Source organism: Ictalurus punctatus, chromosome 3, assembly GCF_001660625.3.
Source record: "Ictalurus punctatus breed USDA103 chromosome 3, Coco_2.0, whole genome shotgun sequence".
In the NCBI taxonomy this organism is placed as follows: Eukaryota; Metazoa; Chordata; class Actinopteri; order Siluriformes; family Ictaluridae; genus Ictalurus; species Ictalurus punctatus.
The window spans coordinates 17,526,821-17,548,797 of NC_030418.2; the positions used below are offsets into that span (position 1 = coordinate 17,526,821).

Sequence of the window (21,977 nt, forward strand, 5' to 3'; positions counted from 1 at the left end):
AGAGAGAGAGAGAGACAGAGACAGAGACAGAGAGAGATGTAGATTCCTGATTATGGAACTGATTATGTTATTCATGTAATAGATATATTTTTTACTGATAAATAAAGATAAAATTGGAGATCAATTTTTAAAATAATTTTTTACAATTTTAATAACTTTTCTTAGTCCACTTATTATTTTCTTTACTCCATGTATACAACTCATTCTTTATCCCATGGTGAGTTGCTTCTAAAATGTTAAATTGCATGTACATGGGCAAAGCTACTTGAATTCCTAAAAGCATTTTTCACAATAAAGAGGAAATATGAAGACAGAGTTTTTTTTTTTTACCTTCTGCTAAAATGATAATTAAACCATCTAAAGCAAATTGTTAGTCAAAGACAACCGTTACACTGGCTCACATGTGAAGTAAATGTCAGTTCCCATATTATTTATCATTAAGCACTTTATTTGGGCCTTTACTGGGCAGTGAGGCTTGACTTAAGGAGTTTAAAAGATGGAAAAGGACCACAGGAAGCTGTCATATTCCTGATTTTGCAGCTACTGGGAGACACTATTGAGTCTTCTTGGCAGACAGAAATTGGTTTAGCAGACAATCTGTGTATAGAGGCCTGAATAAGCCTTCAAACACCAAGCATTCATGGATCAATCCGGAGAATGAAGGAGGTAAAAATGAAGAAATATTCCTCTGCTTCTCTCTATGCTCTGGAAATGTAATGTAGTAACAAATAACTGAAAACAGACAAATGGTATCTGGGGAAAATCCAAGAAATTAATGCCTCACTTCCATTTCCATTCATATGAGTCCTACTGCCCCTACAGAACCATGCAGTCTTACAGAGACTACAGAGATGCAAGATTAATTTATGTTTAAATAAATGTGTCCTCTCCTTCATTTCCAGTGCTAATTCAGTCTTAAAAAAAAAAAGATTAACCTTTTAATTTTGGGTTGAATTTTGTGAAGGCCAGCCTCAGATCATGCACGATTAATAGTCCTGAGAAGCTGTTGAGTTTATTGCATGATTACTGAGTAGCAGCCCAGAAAATTGTCATGTTCAGATCATGTCCAGATGTTTTAAAGTTATAATTCTGTTTGGATAAACATGCCATTATGTTGCATTTGTTCATTTGGTTTACACTTTTATCCAGAAATAAGTGAAAGGGAAAGAGAGGTTTTTAAACACAAATGAACTAATACTAATGCTACACTAATCACAGAGCAGTGATACTGATAATTAATAGTACACAATAATTGTAACAGTATTCTTACATTATAGTATAGTATTATAGTGGTAAAAATAATAGAGTGAAGAACTGTAAATAACACAGGCCTTACCCTAAAAACTAACTGCATCAAAATAAAAAAAGCCACACACATTTAGAAAGATACACTGCTAGTGTCTGTGTAAATATATAAGCGCTTTCATTGAGTCCTCAAGCATTGAAGGCTCTAAGTGAATCTACATGCAATTCATCAATGAAAATAGTGTTGTTCTGGACTTAGTACAACATGCTGGTGGCATTAACAGGCACCTTTTCTTTACATACTGTAATGACCAGGATGGTACTTGGCCCAGATGTGACTTCAGCTTAAGTTCTGGAAGTTCCTCTATACTTCATACAAACAGCTACAGGGAGCACTAATACAAATGCTAAATAATTATACATAATGGCATTTAGTGACAAGTGGAATGACTGTGTTATATGTAATTTGTTCTGTTAAAATGCATTTTTAATAATTTCAGGCAAGCTCCACACATAAATAAAGTGCTTACATATATTTCATGTTCAGCATAAGGCAGAGAAATTTACAGCAGTGGGGGGAAAAGGGATTTTCACCAGTGGCATAACGGTTGAAAAGATAGCTTTTATACATGATAAAGTAACGGGGCCAGTAGGTAAAAAGTATATTAATGAGCACTTTAGTAATATGTAAGCTCCACCCATAAATAAAGTGCTCGTTAATATACTTCTTACCTAATGGCCCCAATACTTTATCATTTATAATAGCTATCTTTTCATGTGCATATACAATTTTATATATTTCTTTTATTATATAAAGCCCAGCATGTTCTAATGTTGTCCTGTTTATCTGAGATTCTTCTCTCCTGCTTCCCTGTCTGCGCTCTCACTGCTTCTGGTACTGGACTTCTATCTGGGTCACAGATGGAGATAGATAATGTCATGTTCCCTAAACTGTGTAATTCTCTTTCTCAGTCTCTTGAAGTCTAATTTTCAATCTTCCACCCATCAATTTTCAGTACCGCTTATCATACACAGTGTCACAGGGAGCCTGGAGCCTATCCCAGGGAACTCGGGGCACAACGTGGGGGACTCCAAGGACGGGGTGCCAATCCATTGCAGGGCACAATCACACACACTCACTACAGACAATTTAGTGATGCCAATCAGCGTATAGCGCATGAACTTGTGCTGGGGAAGGAAACCCCTGAAACACAGGGAGAACATGCAAATGTAACACACACACAGACACACACACACACACATACAGAGGCCAGAGGCAGGAATCGAACCCCCAACACACCAGGTGCGAGGCAAATGTGCTAAACACTAAGCCACTATTAGCTACCTTTCTCTAAGCCACTATTAGCTATTCTTTCTTCTTTACTTTCATTCTCCGTATTTTTCCTGTTGATTATGTTTTGACTTTCATTTAATTTCATTAAATGTTATTATTGTTGCTGTAAATGACTACCGTAATTTCCGGACTATAAGCCGCTAGTTTTTTCACACGCTTTGAACACTGCAGCTTAAAAAATGACGCGGCTAATTTATGGATTTTTACGAGCTAACGCGCTTCATGCCGCCAAAACATTTAGCCTCGTCACATCGGACCAATGAAATTACCGAACAGGTTACAGTGGATTCAGTGGTTCAAATTAAATCAAACGCACTCACACTAAATTCTTCAGATCAGTCATTTTGCGCTTCATGCACACCCCCTCATCACGGAAAACACACGAAGAAATGCATATGATGCAGCTTTCAAGTTAAAGGCGATCGATCTGGCTGTCGAAGAAGGAAATAGCATGCGAAGAGCAACTTTTGCTCCAGTCTGCCAGTGGATCCTAACAGCGTGGAGCAGTGTCATAAAATCTACCACCACCAGCGGGTTTCGAAAGGCTGGACTGCTGCGTGATGAAGAGGACAGCACAAGCTCAAGGCTGAATTTGCCTCGAGACGTAAGTGACATTGAGAGCGACAACGAAAGAGAGACTGAGGAAGTGTGTGACGAAGTGCCGGTAATTCTGAGGCTGTTCAATTCCGACACTGAAGAAGACGACTTTAGTGGTTTTAGTGCGCAGGAGGAAGATGAAGATAGCGATCAATGACTTTTCCTGGTAGGCAACTGTATTTTTTAATTTTTTAACCAGCCGTGTTACAGGCACTGTTCGGAAAAAAGCATTTACGTACGTATTTAATTAACCTTTTTTTTTTTTTTTTTTTTTTTTTTAAATCTTTGTGTAACAAAGATGTGTAAATATCTCATGTTACAACGTGGACACCTGCGGCTTATAGACGAGTGCGGCCTATATATGTACAAAATTTTTTTTCTTTTTAAAGTTAGTGGGTGCGGCTTATATTGAGGTGCGCTCAATAGTCCGAAAATTACGGTACATGGACTCAGTAATTATATTTTGACTGGAACACTATTTACATTACATTATATACACTGTGTCAAGCCATTAATCTACACTTCAATTTGTTATACTGGAAACCAACTCTTCACTTTACCATTTTGTCTTAAAAAATCATCTAAAGTTATGGCATATTCATCATCAGCTTCATTTGCTTCACTCGTGAGGAAGTTGTTTATGTTATAATTACAGAGGTTTTTAACACTTGCTTCATTAAATGCATTAAAGATTGCCTAACCCACATGGAAAAAAACTATAAGATGTTTTAGATGTGGCTGAAAGCGGAGAGAACATCTCTTGGTTTGAATAAATCACAGCTGGAGGCCCAAGTCAGGAAATTCAGTATTAACTTTTTAAAGCTTTTCTGGGACTTATGGTCCAAACTGACTATGTGGTTTTGTAAATACATTTTGAGCAGCCACTCCTTAACATTGCCATCTTGGGTCTGGTGAGTCAGTACTCATCTGCTCTCTTACTGCCTTAGTTGCTACAGAAATACTAACCATGTAATTTTTTATTACTACTGACATGACCTTTAATCAAATGATTAATGGAAATCGGACAAAACAGAAACTATAAGAGCAGAGCATGTGTAATTGTGAGTGTGTCTTCACAGTCCAAACAAACTGTTGACAGGAAGGTATTGGTTATTACAACATCTACCAGAAGACTTTGAAGTTCTCTTTGTACAGGGGAAATGTCATAATTAGGTTACAATTATCACCAAGAAATGGCTATGGATGACCATTAATTGGCAGTTGGTCTAGATTGGCCCTTAAAAAAATGTTGTTGTTGGTTAACATCAGGTCAGCCCTGGTCCGCCTTCATCTGGTCACTAAACAAACATTAACTTTTCGTCCATTGACATACTGTGTATGCCCACAAGAGTTATATTTCAAAAAAGTCTTCACAGAAAGGTTTTGAAAACATCCATTAGGAAATCTAGAAATGTAATTAATGTCTTGCAAATATGTCTTTTTTCATTGTTGTGCTCACCATATTGGACCATATGTATTTGAAATTGTACATTCCAATGTGATACAGTCTGCTATATGACACATTTAGTAAAATCATTGGAGTTATTGCTCATATGGAATGAAAGACTCTGGGCACTCTCAGCTGTTGATTTTGCACATAGAACACACATGCATTCACATGAATCATATTTTGGGGGCCAGAATTAAAATGCCATTTGGTCTGCTCAGGCAGCTCTTTTCAAGTTATTAACCACCAAATAATTTAGTATGTGCCAGTTCACATGGACTGTGCAGGAGTCAACTCTCCTTTCGACTTCCAACATGGAGCACTCTTCTTGATCTCTTGTTTTAGATAATACTAATAACTGCTCCAAATATAAGCATGGGCATTTTTCTTTTTTTGTGACTGCAAATTTAAACTGCAAATTTATTGAAGAAATAACTGCACTGAACTGATTTAACATGACTAAAGTTGCCAAAAATGTGTTAATAAAACAAGGATTTGTGTCTATTCTTAGAGGGTGAAAAAAGCGTCCGTTCTTTATTGTGAAAAAAGTATTTGGTAATTTACACCCAAATAATTGTGTATTCATTATTTTCTGGTGTACAATATCTGCTTACTTTGACTGTAAGTTGACTATAAGCTTACTACAAGTGGGTTCTTTTAAACAAAGATAGACCCCCCCACTTCTACTACTACTACTACTATTATTATTATTATTATTATTATTATTATTACATTTGCATTTATTAAAATAAATGTATCAAAAGTACACACGCGTAGGCCTATATAAAATATTTGTGCCGCACAGATCAAAGGGACATTTTATACACGTGGGCTCTTGGCACCTAAATATATCTTGTCGGTGAGGTTACGGGGAAGCGCGCGGCTCCACTGAAGCTTCAGTTCCGCCCAGAGCTGGTGAGCAACGATCACTTACACACACACACACACGGGGGAGGAGCTTCGCACACAGGAGAGACGCAGAGCGCGTCAGAGCGCAGTTTAACGCAGAGCGCAGGGAAGAGGCGCAGTTGAAGTGGAGTGTGGAGTGAAAAGACTGCTGCTGAAGCGGATTGCAGGGAAGAGGTTCAAGTTTCACATCACAGATCACTACAGCATTGAGACACTGGAGCTCAGAGGGACACACTCAGATGGCACGACTCATTCCCACGGCACAACGCTAGAGCCCGCCGATCCACCTGTACACATCATCATCATCATCATCAGGAAACATGCGTTTAACTCCCTTATAACTTCCTTTCCTCCTTTTAACGCGACACTGATTAACCTGCTCTCTGAGGAATTCTTGGACAAAAGTTGTGTGCGCGCGCTGTTTGCCGGTTAATGTCCTCTCTGATGAGTAGATTATAAGCTTGGTGAAGAAACTAGGGAGGAAAAAAAAAAGCCAGGTTAGACGCATCTGACTAAAATGGAACAAGACAGCAAAGTTTGTCGCGGTTCTCCTGGAGAAAGGACTTGCACCGAGCATCCGTGTAAAAGTGGCGTGTGGATGAGGCGGACGGAGGTGTGTGGCGCGGTGGCAGTGTGTGTCGCGCTCTGCCTCCTCTCTCTCGGAGTGTGTGTGCTGGTGTATCTGCGCACCACGGAGCTACAGGCCAGGGTAAACAGCTTGGAGAAGCACGGAGAGCCTCAGCACTCAGCCTGGATGTTTCTCGAGCAGGTGGAACCAGTGCTCTTAAACCGTCTGGATCAGATGCTGGAGGAGGTGAGTGCATGTCTGAGGCTGCTGAAATCAGGATATGGGAAATGCATGATGAACTATGAGGTTCCTGCAAATGTCTTGCAAGTATGTTGTGTTCAGGACATATTCTTGGTCTGGTGCTAATGTTATAATCTTATCATCTACATCAAGCTGTAAAATCATATATCACATTATTAGGCTTGAGTGAAGAGTCTGTGTTCTGGCTTAGAGATCTTTACCAGGAATTAAACCTCACTTCTCTTGACTAAATGTTTTTATTATTAATTAATTAATTAATTGATTGATTGATTGATTGATTAATTGATTAATTATTAATATATAAATATCACAGAAGCTCCTTTTTTGGATCTTATAAAATCATTCACCCAATTGGGGGGGGTGGGTGGTGGGTGGTGGTGGTGGTGGTTTTTAACAGGACCTTTAAGACATCTGAGGGTCTCTTGAGCTCCACTAGACAGCCCTTCTCCCTGTCCAGATGTCCTTTCTTTTTGTTATTTTACTTCAGTTTATGCACCATTCACTTTCACTGAGCACCTGGTCCACTCTATTTGCTACTCAATCTCACAGGTTTGGCCATTGCAAAGCTTATCTTGCTGTATGCATGGAGCATAATTAATGAACATTCTAAGTAATCTCTGATTTTCTTTGGAAGTCTTGAAATCCCCAAAAAGCAGAAGAATTGAGTTAGAATAATGCTGTATAATTGGACTTTTCACATCCTAGGCTCACAAAGTGTTTAATTTAATTATTTTGCTAAGTATATTTGCAGTTGAAATTACTGCAATGGTTATTTAGACATGAAATTATGTTGAAACCTATGTTTAGCCTAGTTTGTATGATCATACTTTTTGAAATGAACTTACCTTTCAGGAAATGAAGAAGCTTCCCATTTTAATTACTCCTGAAATTACCTATCATGTGAGCCAGCCACCTTCTTTATTTGTATTTTACCTCATAGCATTCAATGTACTTCTAATTATTTTACCATTTAAAAGTGGCTTCAACTGTTTTACACCACAAAATGCAGTTACCCTTCATTCCTTTTTAAAAAAACAAACATTTTTATTAAAAAAAAAATTATTATTATTTATTTATTATTTATTAATTTTTTTATTTTATTTTTTATACCTTTTAACAAATTCTAAATTCAAACTTGGAACTATCAGTGTCAAGAAAAGTGTCAGATAAAAATGCTTTAATTGTTGTCTCACAGACCACCAATTAATATTTAAGCATCCCACTGCACATGTTTTATGAATCTCTCAGTGCTTTCAGCACTAGCATCACACGAAATCTTGTGCAGTTTTGAATCCGAAACAGTAAGTTGTAGAAAAGTGAGAAATACAGTCTATCACAGCTAAGCTTTCCTCACACAGGCCTCTAATGGTCACTCACCCAGCAGTGTGTAAAGTATGTGCTGTACTGTTGTTTATGGAAGACAGAACCCTGCTTTTTGAATCTCAGTCCATAGTTAGTAAACCTGTCAGGACTGCAGAGGACAGTTACGGCCTTAATGAAGCAAAGCAGACTGCAAGAGAGGCAGCCGGAACATCTCAGTGCTAAAGTAAAGTGAGGTGGGACTTATTCCAGGTCTGGGTTAGTGCTGAAAAACACATCTTAGTTATTTACAATGGCTCGCAGGTGTCTAATGACTTGGCTCTGTGTTTGAACTTATAGCGTTTATCTGGTGTGGTCAGGATAATGTCACCATGAACTAATTCTATTTTTGCCACTTATGTTTAATACCTGCATTTCAGTTTTCATTACTCAATCTTTTACTCCAGAAACACAATTTAATCATCTCCAGACACCAAACTAATAAAATCAATAGACTTATTTAAGTACTGAAACATAACAGAGAGCGATATTTTCCTTGGCTGCATAGTCTGGGGATCACTGAAGTAATCACACAGATTTAAAAAAAATAATTTAATTTGAGAACTTCAGCTAATGTACGCTGACAGCAGCTGCCTCATTACTATTATGATTACAATAATGTCACTATTCACACCACAGCACACACCAGGTACCATGAAGGCACTGAATCATAAAATAAACTGACACGAGAAAGGTGCAATAATAATAATAATAATAATAATAATAATAATAATAATAATAGTCTCAGCAAAGACTGTGAAACTGGAAAATATGGGAATTTGTTCCATAATTATAAATGACAAAAACTTTTAGAAAAAAAAAGTGATTTAGTAAGTGATAGTAATTTGGAAAAATAATTTGAGAAAAGTATGCATGATTTTCTAATGAGATATTTTCCAAGCCCCACTGAACTTCTTCATAAACAGTCTCTTGCTTAACCAAGCTATTACAGTTTACTGTCCTGACATTGTTTCTCATTTTGCTCATCTCTTATTAATCTTCATTAGCTCTAGTTTTGTTTTACAAGGCACTCACCCGTACTTCAGTCAGTGTCAGTGTTGTGGAAAAACAGCTTGCTTGTAGTGCCTGAGCCTGATCTGTGTAAAGACTTTAGCAGCTGGGAAGAGAGTGTGCCAGTATCAACTAAATAAACCCCTGGAATGAATTGTGGTTAGTGTAAACTGGGGCCAGAAAATATGTTGGATATAACTCTTTATAATTTAACACAAGTATTTTAATTTTATAATATTGGGCATGATGTACTGTGTTCTTTGTTGTCATAGTAGCAAAATTTATTTACAAGATTTGCTATAGGGTCACCTGTGGGCAGGTACTAAGTTGCCACCTTTCCCTTATCAATCAAACAGAAATAATACAGCTGTGACTGTTATAAGTTCTGACCCTGATCTAAGTAAAATTAGTAATAGTTTGAAGATATTAACCTTTATTTCACTATTTCTCACATCAGTGGTAACTGATGAATGTTTACTTCAGTATGCATGTAGTATGTTTCATTGTGGCAAATGTAAAATTGGTCTTTGAAACATATATATTAAGCTGGTGTGGCAGCCATGTATTAGAAAGGTGCCTTAAATGGGCATGAAAGTAGTGTTAGAGTAATAATGGTATGAAGTATTACAGTAATAGAGCTACTTGCTGTGCTTGTTAGTGGCCTCAGAGAACCCAGATAGAGAACGACTCTGTTATGCAAAAGGAATGCATGGAGTGTCACTGCTAAAGGTATATTGTTTATCTATTCAAGTTGGCTGTTAAATTCTATACAAACCAAGCTTTATTTTTTATATATTCCTGTAAATGGGTGTCTGATAATCCTGATTAATAGTATGTAAGGTTATTCCTGGTATAACTGAAGTCTTCTTTGTTCTTTTGCAGAAGTTAGCGTCTCGTCTGCCAAAGACCAGAGAGACTCGGGATGTCTCACACGCCTGTCTCTGTCCACCAGGTAGGTCTAACCATTTGCTTCTGAACCCAACTATACCGACTGGAACACACCCGGCTTTTGAAGAAAGCCGTGGTTACCACCATTTAGATTTGCTTTGTGGTTAAGTTTTTCACAGAGCCTTTTTGAGACTTCCATTCACAAATCCCACTCCTATTCTGGTCCTGTAGGTATATTTGAAGATGACTATTTGTAGGCATGACTGTGGGATGAAAACATATCTGATGTCAATTAAATTCCATGCCCAATGTAATTTGAAAGATGTGAAAAGTGTGTGTAGAAATAGTCCTTTCTTGTTTATCCAAACTAAACGGAGTGCACTTGTGCCTCTGATCTGGCATCTCTATAGTGACAGGTGCAGTCATATTTTGGGCGCTGTTGGCAGTCATTGACTTTCACTTGTGTCATGATGGGTTATGATGCAAAACAGAGTGAGAGGATGGCATCATCTCAGAATTCCAGTGCAGAGCAAACCGTCAAAGTCCAGAGCGGATGGCTAATAAGTCACACTGACTCAGTGGGGTCATGTCTCCTAGCATATAACCTGAGTAACACAATCATGGGAACACAATGTGGTCTAGTGATATGACAGTGACCACAATGTTAAGGCAGGAACATGGACATAAAATTAAGGAGTTTTTGGCAATTTTTTGGTTACTAATGCTCTTGGGTTTTTTTTTATCTGTATTTTCTTAACTTTCTCTGGAAAACAGTACACTCTATAAAGTTCTAGAAAGTCAGTCATGCAGATATTTGTTTCCTTACTCCAGACTCCAGGTGTAAGCCATTAGCTTGTGTGTGTGAGAAAGAAAAAGAGAAAGAGGTGAGACAGCACACACATCTAAGTGTTAATTTGCCCATCAGCAGTAGTCATCAGTGTGTTAACGGAGCGGATGGCCCAGATGGTGTCTGTGTTTGAGCATGTCTGTATTTTATGACTTTGCTGTGATAGACTTCCTGGTCTCACAATGACCACAGTTATATTTGTTGCCTTGTGAATTCTGTCATTTCTGCTTTGGAGTTAGTCAATACTTTAATATTAAAGTGACATGTTTATGCATAAATAATTAGCATAGAAAATAGCTGGGATGGTTTTGCTGGATAGGATTCCAGTAGTAGCCTATGTTACATATATGCTTACTCATGTGTATGTTTACTGTATGTGTGTGAATAGAATATGAATATGTATGTATATGTAGTGCTCTCCTTCCTCCACCTGCTGCCTGTCAATCATTCCCTCAGGCCATGCTCGGATTGCTTCCATTCCTTTGTTTATTTTCAGTGCTAAGGGGACACGCAGTAGTGGCCCCCATCCGCGGCCCTCAGACACCTCTCCTGAAATGCACACATGCTTACATACAAAACACACAGACTTCAGCTTGATAGACAACTAAACGTCCCTAAAGTTATCATCTATCACGTAACCCCAAAGCATATAAAAAAATTTCATTTATTTCACAAAACACATTTTACAGTGTCATTAAGCTCTTGCACAATACCTACAATAATAGAAAAACATTTCAGCCCATTAAAATGAATTTAATTGTGTATTTATCCAGATTATTGCTTATTAGCAGTCGTCTCATTCACCACACTTTTGTAGTCAAACTTAAATCTGAGTTTATCCAGAAACGCCCCGCCTTGGCTTTTATATGCCTATCTAGATACCACCTTTTTATTTCAAGTTACCGTGAAGAAACTCTCTGACTTTCACATGAATTTGTCAACTCTGTGGTCCACAAGCTCAACTGGTAAAGCTTGATTGCTGTATGTCTTCAATGTTGAGTGTCCATGATATCCAGTCAAAGTGTGTTAATATGGAAAAGATTTAGTGTTACTACCTCTGTAATGTTAGTTGTCTTTGTTAACAGCTCAATGAATTGCATAAATAGGATCTTAAAGCAGGGTCTAGCATGGTTTACAATAGTGAAACATTAATAAATGCTCCATCAATAACATTATTTTCTTTAAAGCAAATTCAGATTTGTGTCTGATTACCATTTTATAAATGCCATTTAAAAATCTGGCATCATAAGAATGTGACCTAATGAAGTCTACTCTAAATTAATCAAGCGTTGTGCATCAGTGGTCACTAAGGTCTGTGCCATGACAGGTCAAATCAGGATTGTGTGCATTCATGACGAACTTTAAAACAGCTGATCCCTGAAAAATGTGATTATTTATGGCTTGCAGTGCAGAAAGACGGGATGTCATTTTTCAGTATTTGAAAAAAATGTTTTCGTGTGTTCTTTCATGTGACTAGTTATGCTTTTCAGAGATTAACAACATAGAATTATTTGTTAAAAAATAAATTCAAAAAGTGAAAAAAAGGCAGTGCTCAAGATTATAATGTTAAGTGTCTTATTTACCTGTTTTTTTTTTTTTTAATCCAAAGAAACATCATGACATACTATATTATAGCTTAGATGTTATAGTTTAGGCCACACATTATAGGCTACACTGTCATTCTCTAGCCAACTGAAAAAAAAAAAAACATCCGTCCACAAAGTGGTACTGGTTTCCAACCTTAACCTTTCTCCCTCAAAGAGCAGATTAAACACCATTTATGAAAAGGGGCTCATGAAAGCTGCCCTTTGAATGAGCATTTAATATTGCCAATAATGGCTGATTATGAGAGTGTGGTATTTAGAGGTGAGGGGACAGCAGTCACTTTCTTCTTCTCCTTTTCTTGAAGTAATATTCAAGATAATGTCACTCAGACCTTCACTTTTCTATCCCAGGAAGAGGGCTTGTGTTATTTTAGAGAGTTTTTAACCCTTTAAAGGGGTAAATCTTTACCATCAGTTGATCTTCTCTATAAGATGTTCACTTAACTTGCAGGACATTTATGACATTTATTAAAGATATACTGATTCTCAACATAAATACTACAAACAAGGTCAGCTTCAGAGCATACTGTAAGTTGCCTGTGTAACTGACTTTGAATCTGTGTAATCCTTTTAACTTGAATGGAAAAATCCAGATTTTTGTGAATGTTGACTTATGCTATTAGTCAAATCCTGCTTTCTGGAACACACCACTGTTCCACCACTGTACTGTAATCTCAGCCAAACAAATAAGTTTGTGTAAACATTATTATTCAGCAATTGGCATCAGTTTGATTGTGACTTAGATAGTGTTGCTGAGTGTGTCATAGTGACACCGTTTGTGATTGAATCACTGTTGCATGAGGAGTGTACTAAAACAGACATACATGTGTGCTATACATAATAACAATGATTTATTGATGTGGAAAGATTGATGTATGGCTAGGTGTGTTTATTGCCCATAATTTAGTATTGGCTAGTGTTAGTAATGTGTTTAAATCTCCATATGGATCAAAGCAAGGTTCGGTAACCAACAAATATCATAGGTGATTACACTGTACTGGATATTCTTTGGGTAGTAAGAGATTTCCCCATGGAACATAACCCAATGGCTGTGTCAGAGAACAGGAAAGCTTTCATGACTGTTAGATTGAGTCCAGGTCTCAGCCCCAGGAGTTCTCTTGAATCCACATATTGTTTGCTGAAGAACTGAGTGACACTTTCTTGGACAATGCTTCAGGAAAAGGAGAAGAAAGAGGCTGCTGATCCGACAACTTCATACACAACACACCCCCATACCTCTCATTTCCGCCTCATCAAAGAACATCCCAAAGTACTTAGCTGCTTTGTGACTGAAATTGGACTACAGGCAGACACTGGTTTAAAGAGTCTATCTTTAAATGTGTATGTCACACTCACTAATTTGACTCTTCTGGAGATCCAGTGGATTGTGTTTGCTATTTGGCTCATGGAAAGAATAAGGCAGAGTCTCATGTCTGCAGAGGTCATCTGCAGTGGATTAGCCATGAGGAGAAAAGCAATCGAGCATGGCAGGAAAGGCCAGTGAATAAAGGCCTCTAAAGCCGCACCCCTCCAGCTGCCGGAAGTGAGCTTTGACAGTTTATGCGGCCAGGGACCTAGGGGAGACCATGCCTAGTGTGCGTGAAACCAGAGCTGGACTGCAGGGTCTCTAAGCATGGCATATTTGTCATAGCAGCTTCTACACACCAGCAATAGCAACAGCAAAGCACACAACACAACTCATTATTAGCACATAATGGGCCAACCAGAGGAGAGTCTTAAAAACGAACTGATTACTAATTTAAAGCTATGTCTATCCAGAGACAAAAAAATTCCTGAAGCTTTCTAATTGATATCTAATAGTGATTCTCACTTGTGTTTTATTTAGGTATCCACTTTGTCATAAATATTTCTCATAAAATTCCTTAAGAGACTTTTTAGAAAAGAAGAAGAAGTCAAAACACAGATAGGCTGTACATCAGCATGATCCAAACTTGTGAACTTCTGGTCAGAGTGTAAATACAGAGTGTAAAAAAACAGAAAAAAAGAGAGAATATTTTCCTTCTATCGTTCACTAGTTAGTTTATTGATTTATTTTTCAAGTGTTGGTTGAAGAACTGCACAGACTGCACAGTAATATCTAATTCTGTTGGTCACATAAATGTAAGTCTTTTGCTCACATAAAACCTAATAAATAATTTAATTGGCACAATAAATAAGTAGACCTGTGCATTTAGGAAACTCAAATAACGTTGTCTAATAAATTAATTGCAGCATCAGCACCTACAACAATAGTTTACTTGACACCTAGTGTATCTTCAAATATATGTACAAATAGCATATACAAATAGAAAGTGTAGGTCTCTTCAGATATAATTAGGCATGATAGTACATCAAAATTAAACTCTACATCTTTCCGATTATGCTTTAGTCTGCAAGTAAACTTAATGTACAATCTAGTACATTGTGAAATTGACACATAATTAATTTATCAGATCTGAACACAATATGTAACTGTGGAAAGCTCTACTGAAACTTAAGAGGAGACATACACCAATCATCCATAACATTAAAACCACTGACAGGTGATGTGAATAAGACAAGGGGTGGGATATATTAATCAGCAAGTGATGAGTCAGTTCTCAAAGTTGATGTGTTGGAAGCAGGAAAAATGAGCAAGTGTGAGTGACGTTAACAAGGGCTAAATTGTGATGGTTAGACGACAGGGTCAGAGCATCTACAAAATGGCAGGTCTTGTGGGGTGTTCCTGGTATGCAGTGGTTAGTACCTACCAAAAGTGGTCCAAGGAAATACAACCAGTGAACTGGCGACAGGGTCATGGGCGCCCAAGTCTCATTGCTGCATGCGGGGATCGAAGGCTAGTCCCTACGGTCTCATCCCACAGAAGAGCTACTGTAGCACAAATAGCTGACGAAGTTAATGCTGGCTATGATAGAAATGCACACAGTGCATCGCAACTTGCTGCGTAGCCGCAGACCAATTTGAGTGCCAATGCTGATCCCTGTCCACCGCCGAAAGCACCTACAATGGGCACATGAGCATCAGAACTGGAACATGAAGCAATGGAAGAAGGTGTTGGCACCAGGATGCACTGTGGGATGAAGGCAAGCCAACAGAGGCAGTGTGATGCTTTAGGCAATGTTCTTCTGGGAAACCTTGGGTCCTGGCATGTGGATGTTACTTTGACACGTGCCACCTACCTAAACTTTGTTGCAGACCAAGTACACCCCTTTATTGCAACAGTATTCCCTAATGGCAGTGGCCTCTTTCAGCAGGATAATATGCCCTGCCACACTGCAAAAAATGTTCAGGAGTTCAAAGAGTTCAGGATGTTGACTTAACCTCCAAATTCCCCAGCTCTCAGTCTTGATCGAGCATCTGTGGGATGTACTGGAGAAACAAGTCCGATCCATGGACGCCCCACCTCACCGCTTACAGGATTTAAATGATCTGCTGCTAACGTCTTGGTGCCAGATACCACAGTAGATCTTCAGAGGTCTTAAGGAGTCCATGCCTTAACGGGTCAGAGCTGTTTTGGTGGCACAAGTGGGACCTACCCAGTATTAGGCATGTGGTTTTACTGTTATGGTTGATCAGTGAGAAAGTATAGAGATAAAAAGAACATATCTTTTTAGACACACATAGCTTGTTTAAGTAACTAAGATAAATTGTTTCAGACAGAGTTTAATTGCTTTACATTTGTAGCAGAGTGCAAATTATATATCAACACGTGTGGTGGGTGGGTGTAAGCGGTCAGCATGCAAACTAACTATCAAACACAGCTAGTTTCTAGCTAGGTAATATTAGCTAGCTAGCTTTTTACTGAATGCGAAATATTGATCACTTTTTAATTGATAATGGCAGTACGGGTCATGGAGCAATCAGCCACAAAAGGGGCTACAAATGGCAAGCAATGACAGCTTATTGGATAAATAGTAGCAATACAGCTAACATTATATATTCAAGCAACACAAAACAAGCTAAACAAAACAAGCGGTGTTAAATGCTTTCTTAGAGCAACGTACAGATTTATATTACTTACACACTTTACATTGCATGACTATTCTGGCTAGTTCCTTCACAGAAAGATTTTTATAGGTTAATACATTTCCTATTTAAAATGAATGTATATCTATTGAGGGAATCAAGCTTGAGGAAATATTAACGGATATAATATTAACCATATCAGTGTTACTGTTTCCTGTTAAAATTATTGAACAAATGTCATTTTTAAGAACCACCACCCTATATATTGTCTATATTACATATGGTCAGACCTGCCAAACCATCCTGTACCCTGATTAATGACAGAAGCAGTGAAGACAAGTCAATCATGAATGTTGAGCAGTGCTATGTGAAGACATTTGGACAGTTTGGTTGCAGAGGTTCCATACTGTCTCATTAGAGGGCCCTCTTGTGTCAGGACTTTCTCAGGTCAATAGTGGATGTCAAGCACCTGGCATGACGGGCACTCAGAGAACGCCAGTGATCTGCCTGATGACAGACCAATGTAGACTGTACTGGATCAAATAATGACTGTGTGAGTGAGCAAGTTGGGGAGATAGCGATTCGGAAAAGAGAAAGAGAGGGTGGGAAAGAATGAGAGAGCACCTGCGAGAGCACACGGGACGCATATCCAAATAAGCCAGTTCAGTAAAGCCATTTAATCCAAATTTAAAAATACCCCTCAGATACCCTGAAGAGGCAAGGCCGCTTCACCCTTGTAAATGAGAGGCAGCTTTAAACTCCATGCTGAGGTCAGGCATAGAGGTCAGTGGCTCTGGCCATTTAAGCGTCCCCAAGTTCAACTTGTCATGCCTGCTGACAGGAAGAGGCAGTGGCAGATCTCCTTTCCTGGCGTGTGATTAGCTTACAGTTCAGCTGCCAGAGAACAGTTTTACTGGGAGGAGAGGTGTTGTCTGCTAACTGTGCCCAGCAGACACACAGTCTCAAGAGAGGGCCAGAGAATGTATGAAGATAGAGCACAGTCACAGGAAAGTCTGTAGTAGACAAAAAATGGGTGACTAGAGAGCACTGACAGTGTGAGAGGAAGAGAAAGACAGACAGGGAAAGAGCGCATGAGTTGGAAATGAAGGAGAACACTATGTGGTTAGTCATCTGCTTTTCACATTGAATCTCGTATTGACCTGCTGGATCTGCTTCTCAAATCCCCCTTTTTTTTTGCCCATGCTCCTAAAAAACAATGACGTCTTAAACTTGTTATTATTTTATTGAGAGGAATTTGACAGCCACCTCTTAATTCTCATTTCGGAACAAACAGTTTAGCAGAATTTGGCATGCATTTATACACATAATATATTCCACATGAGACTGAAGGGGATATGGCTTGAACATTGAACTATGTTTATTTGACCAAATGCATTTCATTTTGTGTGTTTTAAAAGTGGTTACACAGCATATCAGCACTCCACATGAATTTGCTGCTTGTGAAAGCTGAACTGTCTGAACTGTTCATTCTGGCCAGAATCAAAATCATGTTGTTCCATGCATTAGGTCTTGAATATCTGGATCTGGTTTCATCTTATTTAATTCCAGGCATGTTTCTTGAATAATAATAATGAGAGGAAATGCATGGATGGTCCTTTGTGTGTGGCCAAACATGTGACTAGTTATGCTTTTACAAATAAATGTATTGAAGTGGGGTTATTAGCCCAGCGCCACTGAGCCTACTATGAAAATTACTCTTGGACAGCTTTTAGCAGAAGAAACTTGCAAGCAAGACTGTCTGGAACAGTGCAGTTTAATATTTGGAGAAACAAACACAATGGCATGCTGGAAATTTTTTTCCACGATTTTGCTTGATGGATTTGTAGGTTAATTCATGGCAATGTGTACATTGTTTTGGAAGAACATGTCATGGTTGGATGATAAATTAGTGTGCAAATACTTCTTCTGTGTTGTTTTTTTTTATTGTAAACCTTAAATTTTTGCTGCCACAAGCAGATACATTATCAAAGATAAAAGTATGAAATTATTTTGTGCCTATTATTTTAAATATTGTATCTTTGGTGGGGATTATATCTTCTTCTATGGTGTGTAACGTGTTAATAACAATTCCAGATATAGAGAATAAATGCTAAGATACACTATATGTCAAATACTTTGACACCTGACCATCTCACCCATAATTAGGCCTTCCCCAACTTGTTTCCCCAAAACACAGAGTTATATAGTATCCCTTCACTGGAACTAAGGGGCCCAAACCTGTTCCAGCATGAAATGGTTTCCAAGGTTGGTGTAGAATAACTCGAGTGGCCCTGACCTCAACCCTACGAAACACCTTTGGGATGAACTGAACACCTTTAGGATGACATATAAATGTAAATGTGAACTGGAACACAGACTGTACCCCAGGCTTCCTCACCCAACATCAGTACCTGACCTCACTAGTGCTCTTGTGGCTGAATGGGCAAATCCCCACTTTCACTCTGCAAAATCTAATGGAAAGCCTTCCCAGAAGTGTGCAGGTTATTATAACAGCAAAGGGAGGACTAAATCTATGATGGGATGTTCAACAATCACATTTGAGTGTGATGGTCAGGTGTCCTCAGACAGAATAAGCAGTTACATATACAGTTTAAAGTGTCCCTACAGGTGCTGTTAAAAATGGTGAGCAGTCCAAGCAATACAGTAACCCTCTAGTATGAAGGAAATGCCGATAGCAGATATGTGGTAATTCTCACCATGATTTGAAGAGGATGTTTCCATTACTCACTAGAGTAAATGATGCATTAAATGGTTTTAAATTGTTTATCCAATTGCAACCTGGACATTGCAACCCAGTCATGTGTGTTAGAGTCCCTCTTTAAATTAGACATATTGCTGACATACAGTTGAATGTTTAACATTTTTAATTTTTAAAAAAGCAGTCTGGCATTTTAGAATATGCTGTAGACCGTCCAATTAGTTTACAGTTCGCAAATCAGCTAAAACTATCTGGACAACCAAACTGAAGCAAAATTTCTATATATTTCTTCTGACTTAAATGAATTGCATGCTTCTAAGAAAAAGTTGAAATTGAAAGATGCAACACAATCGACCACTACAGCAAACTGTCCCACTAAGCAATGCAAAACAGAATCTGGTGAGGTTATAAGCTTTTATCCATAATTACATCTTTAAAGCAGAGCCATCTTACTGATATTGTGTGTAGGCCCTGGTCTCAGCTTCCTGCAAAGCGGTGTGTGTTGGCATGGTCTGAACAGGCCCCTTGCTTGCAGCAGACTTCCTGTGGGTATCAGAGCACACGCTGCTGTCCGCTGCTCTGAGGGAGACCGTTCTTATGTTAACAGCTCTGGGCTGACTGCCAAAAACAACACTTTATATTGAATCTGAAAGTAGGAAAAAAATCTCCCTCTGGAGTATTTTTGTCACTGAGCACAGCAGCCCTGGTAGTTGGAATTGTAGTAGCTCATTTCAGAAGGTCATGTATCACCTTTTGGAGTCCAAGTCTAATTATGGGCTCAAACGTACCGGTGGTAAAGGATGTTGCCGGTCCCTCAGAAAGGAACAGGTCCCCCTCCATAGGTGAACCACAACCTTTAAAGCATTGCAAAATTGCCCTGACATTTCCAGGGGCTCTTTATACAGTGTAAAAGAGGTCTGTTAAAGTCTGTATGTTATTAAGCACCATTAGAGACTCGAATTTGTATGTCTCTCTGTGAAACTGTGCTGGAACAGAAGCCCATCTGCTTTGCATCAACCACTAATTTCTGGTAAACGAACAGCCTCAGATGAAATTTTATATTGGAAAGAAGTGATAGAATCTTTCCAACCGTATAGCCATTACAGAAAAAAACATGAGTTGCACCACCGTGACCATCATTGTGGCGACTTCATAAACTGTCATTTTCAAGTGATTGTTGTGAGCCTAGACAGAGTTTCTCAATCACTTTGAAACATCAGCAATAAATGCTGTTAAATTTGAAGATAATTATTCTTCAGGGTCTTGAGTTTCTCAGTAGCCCACATGTGATCCTGGACCTTGCAAACGACAGGGACAGGGCAAGAATACATGGTAAAAGTCATCACATAAAAGGAGAACTTTTCTGCTTGAAATAAAAAGACTTGAAGGTAAGGGCAGAGTAATGAAGGAATCAGATTCCTGGCTTAAAACCTTGCCATCAATGCTATCCTTATGTGAATAAAGACTAAACCAGATGTCTGTGCATGAGAATGCCGTACCTAGATGACTTATCTTCATCTTTTATGTCCACATCAGGCTTTGATTTTGTGAATTGGATTGTACCATTTCCTCTTTGGTTAATTTCCTTTTCCTATGAAACATAAATGCTCAGGTGAATTGTTGTGCTCATACTATTTATGACCCATGAAAAGATTTTATCACCTGAGGATAATGCTTAAGACATATTAATTTAATCTGAATTTGTTTGTTTTTTCAACAATATTTGATTTTTTTCTTTCATTTTTTAGTCCAAATCAAGACATTATAATGATGCACATTAATACCTTACCTATACTGAAGAACTGCAATTTCCATTACTGTGTAAAATAAGGTGGTCTCAGTGGAGGTCAAGGACTTCTGCATGACATACAGCACTGTGTAAAAGTCTTAGACAACCTAATTTCTTTAATTTATTTATTAGTTAAACATTTTTTTTAATTATTTAAGTTTATCAAGCTGCTATTTCTATGCATATTACAGAGTCCTTTTATAGACAGAAATGTTAACAAATGTGTTACAAACATCAAAGTCTATTGCCAATGAGGTCATTGCATTAGTGATGATGTTGGGGTGTTATATTACAGGATAAAGAAGATCCCCAGGGCATACTCTGACTCTTAAACTCTCACCCCTCATCTCTAGAATTACAATGACCTACAATCACGTAGTGAGGATGAAGTAGGCTTCTGTCAGGGTTAAAAAGGGTTGTGTGCTATAAAGGTTTGCTCATAGGTAATGTGATGGTTTGCAGGTTAGTCAACACAACACTGTTCCCATCATCTTCCTCCCCATAACTCTGGACGCGCCCCCCCCCCCCGACCCCCCCCCCCCCCCCCCCCATGAAGTGCCCTCATCATCCGCTTCTTTCTCTACTTTCTCTAGTGTGTTTCTAGTACAAAGTCTGTCTTATTTGAAGCAAAACCTCCTCCCTCAAGCTAAAATGAGGAGGATATGGATAAATAAAGGTCAATATGATTTCTGTTTATGATACAAAGCCAGAGTTTTATTAAAGGGCTTTCATGTTTTTATCAGCGTGCCTTACGGGCATAACAGATTTATAGCCTAGGTATCAGTAGGCAATAAAATTGACCAGATTTCTATTTTGGGGTCTGTAACATTACCAGCTTGTAATGGCATATGAGATGTTTCTCAGTAAATTCAAGGAATTTTACAGACTATTATGAAATTATTTTAAAAACAAACTTAAACCTTACAGCATAGGGAACAAACATATAGAAAAATATAGAACTAATAAAAGTTCTTTGGTGTGTGCCTCTGGGAGAATCCTTAAAGGTTCTATGTTTCCCTGTTATAGAGGGTTCCAAGTAGAACCCTTATAAATTTACCTATAACTATCCAAAGAACCTTAAATGAAAGTTATTTTTAATGTTTGCAGTGCATTATATATGTATACCCAAACTTAATTAAATGTATAGTTTAATTATTAATTTATATATATATTTTTGTAATAAACACAAAAATATCACTGATATTATGAAACGTGACATGTGAGACATGTGCCAGACATAGATTAAAATGTTAGTTTGCTAGAGTTGTCCTAAACTTCATAAATCAATAGGGTTACAATTCTGAAGCAGCTGCATAAATTTTGTGAACTGGTTGACAACAAATTCATTTAATGATTTCATAAGTCAGATCACTCCTAGCTAGCCAGATTTTTATCTCTGCCTCTCAGGCCTTT

The 21,977-nt window shown here is 38.2% G+C and overlaps 1 protein-coding gene across 1 annotated transcript in view; it reads left to right on the forward strand.

Annotated features, from left to right (window-relative positions):
• Positions 1-5,584: 5,584 nt before the first annotated feature.
• LOC128632730 (collagen alpha-1(XIII) chain) overlaps positions 5,585-21,977 on the forward strand; it is a 36,297-nt gene continuing 19,904 nt past the window's right edge. Inside the window, exons 1-2 of the mRNA XM_053679707.1 lie at positions 5,585-6,366; positions 9,634-9,703. Coding sequence (XP_053535682.1) covers positions 6,070-6,366; positions 9,634-9,703 — 367 coding nt within the window. The 5' untranslated portion in view covers positions 5,585-6,069. The remainder of the gene's footprint in view (positions 6,367-9,633; positions 9,704-21,977) is intronic.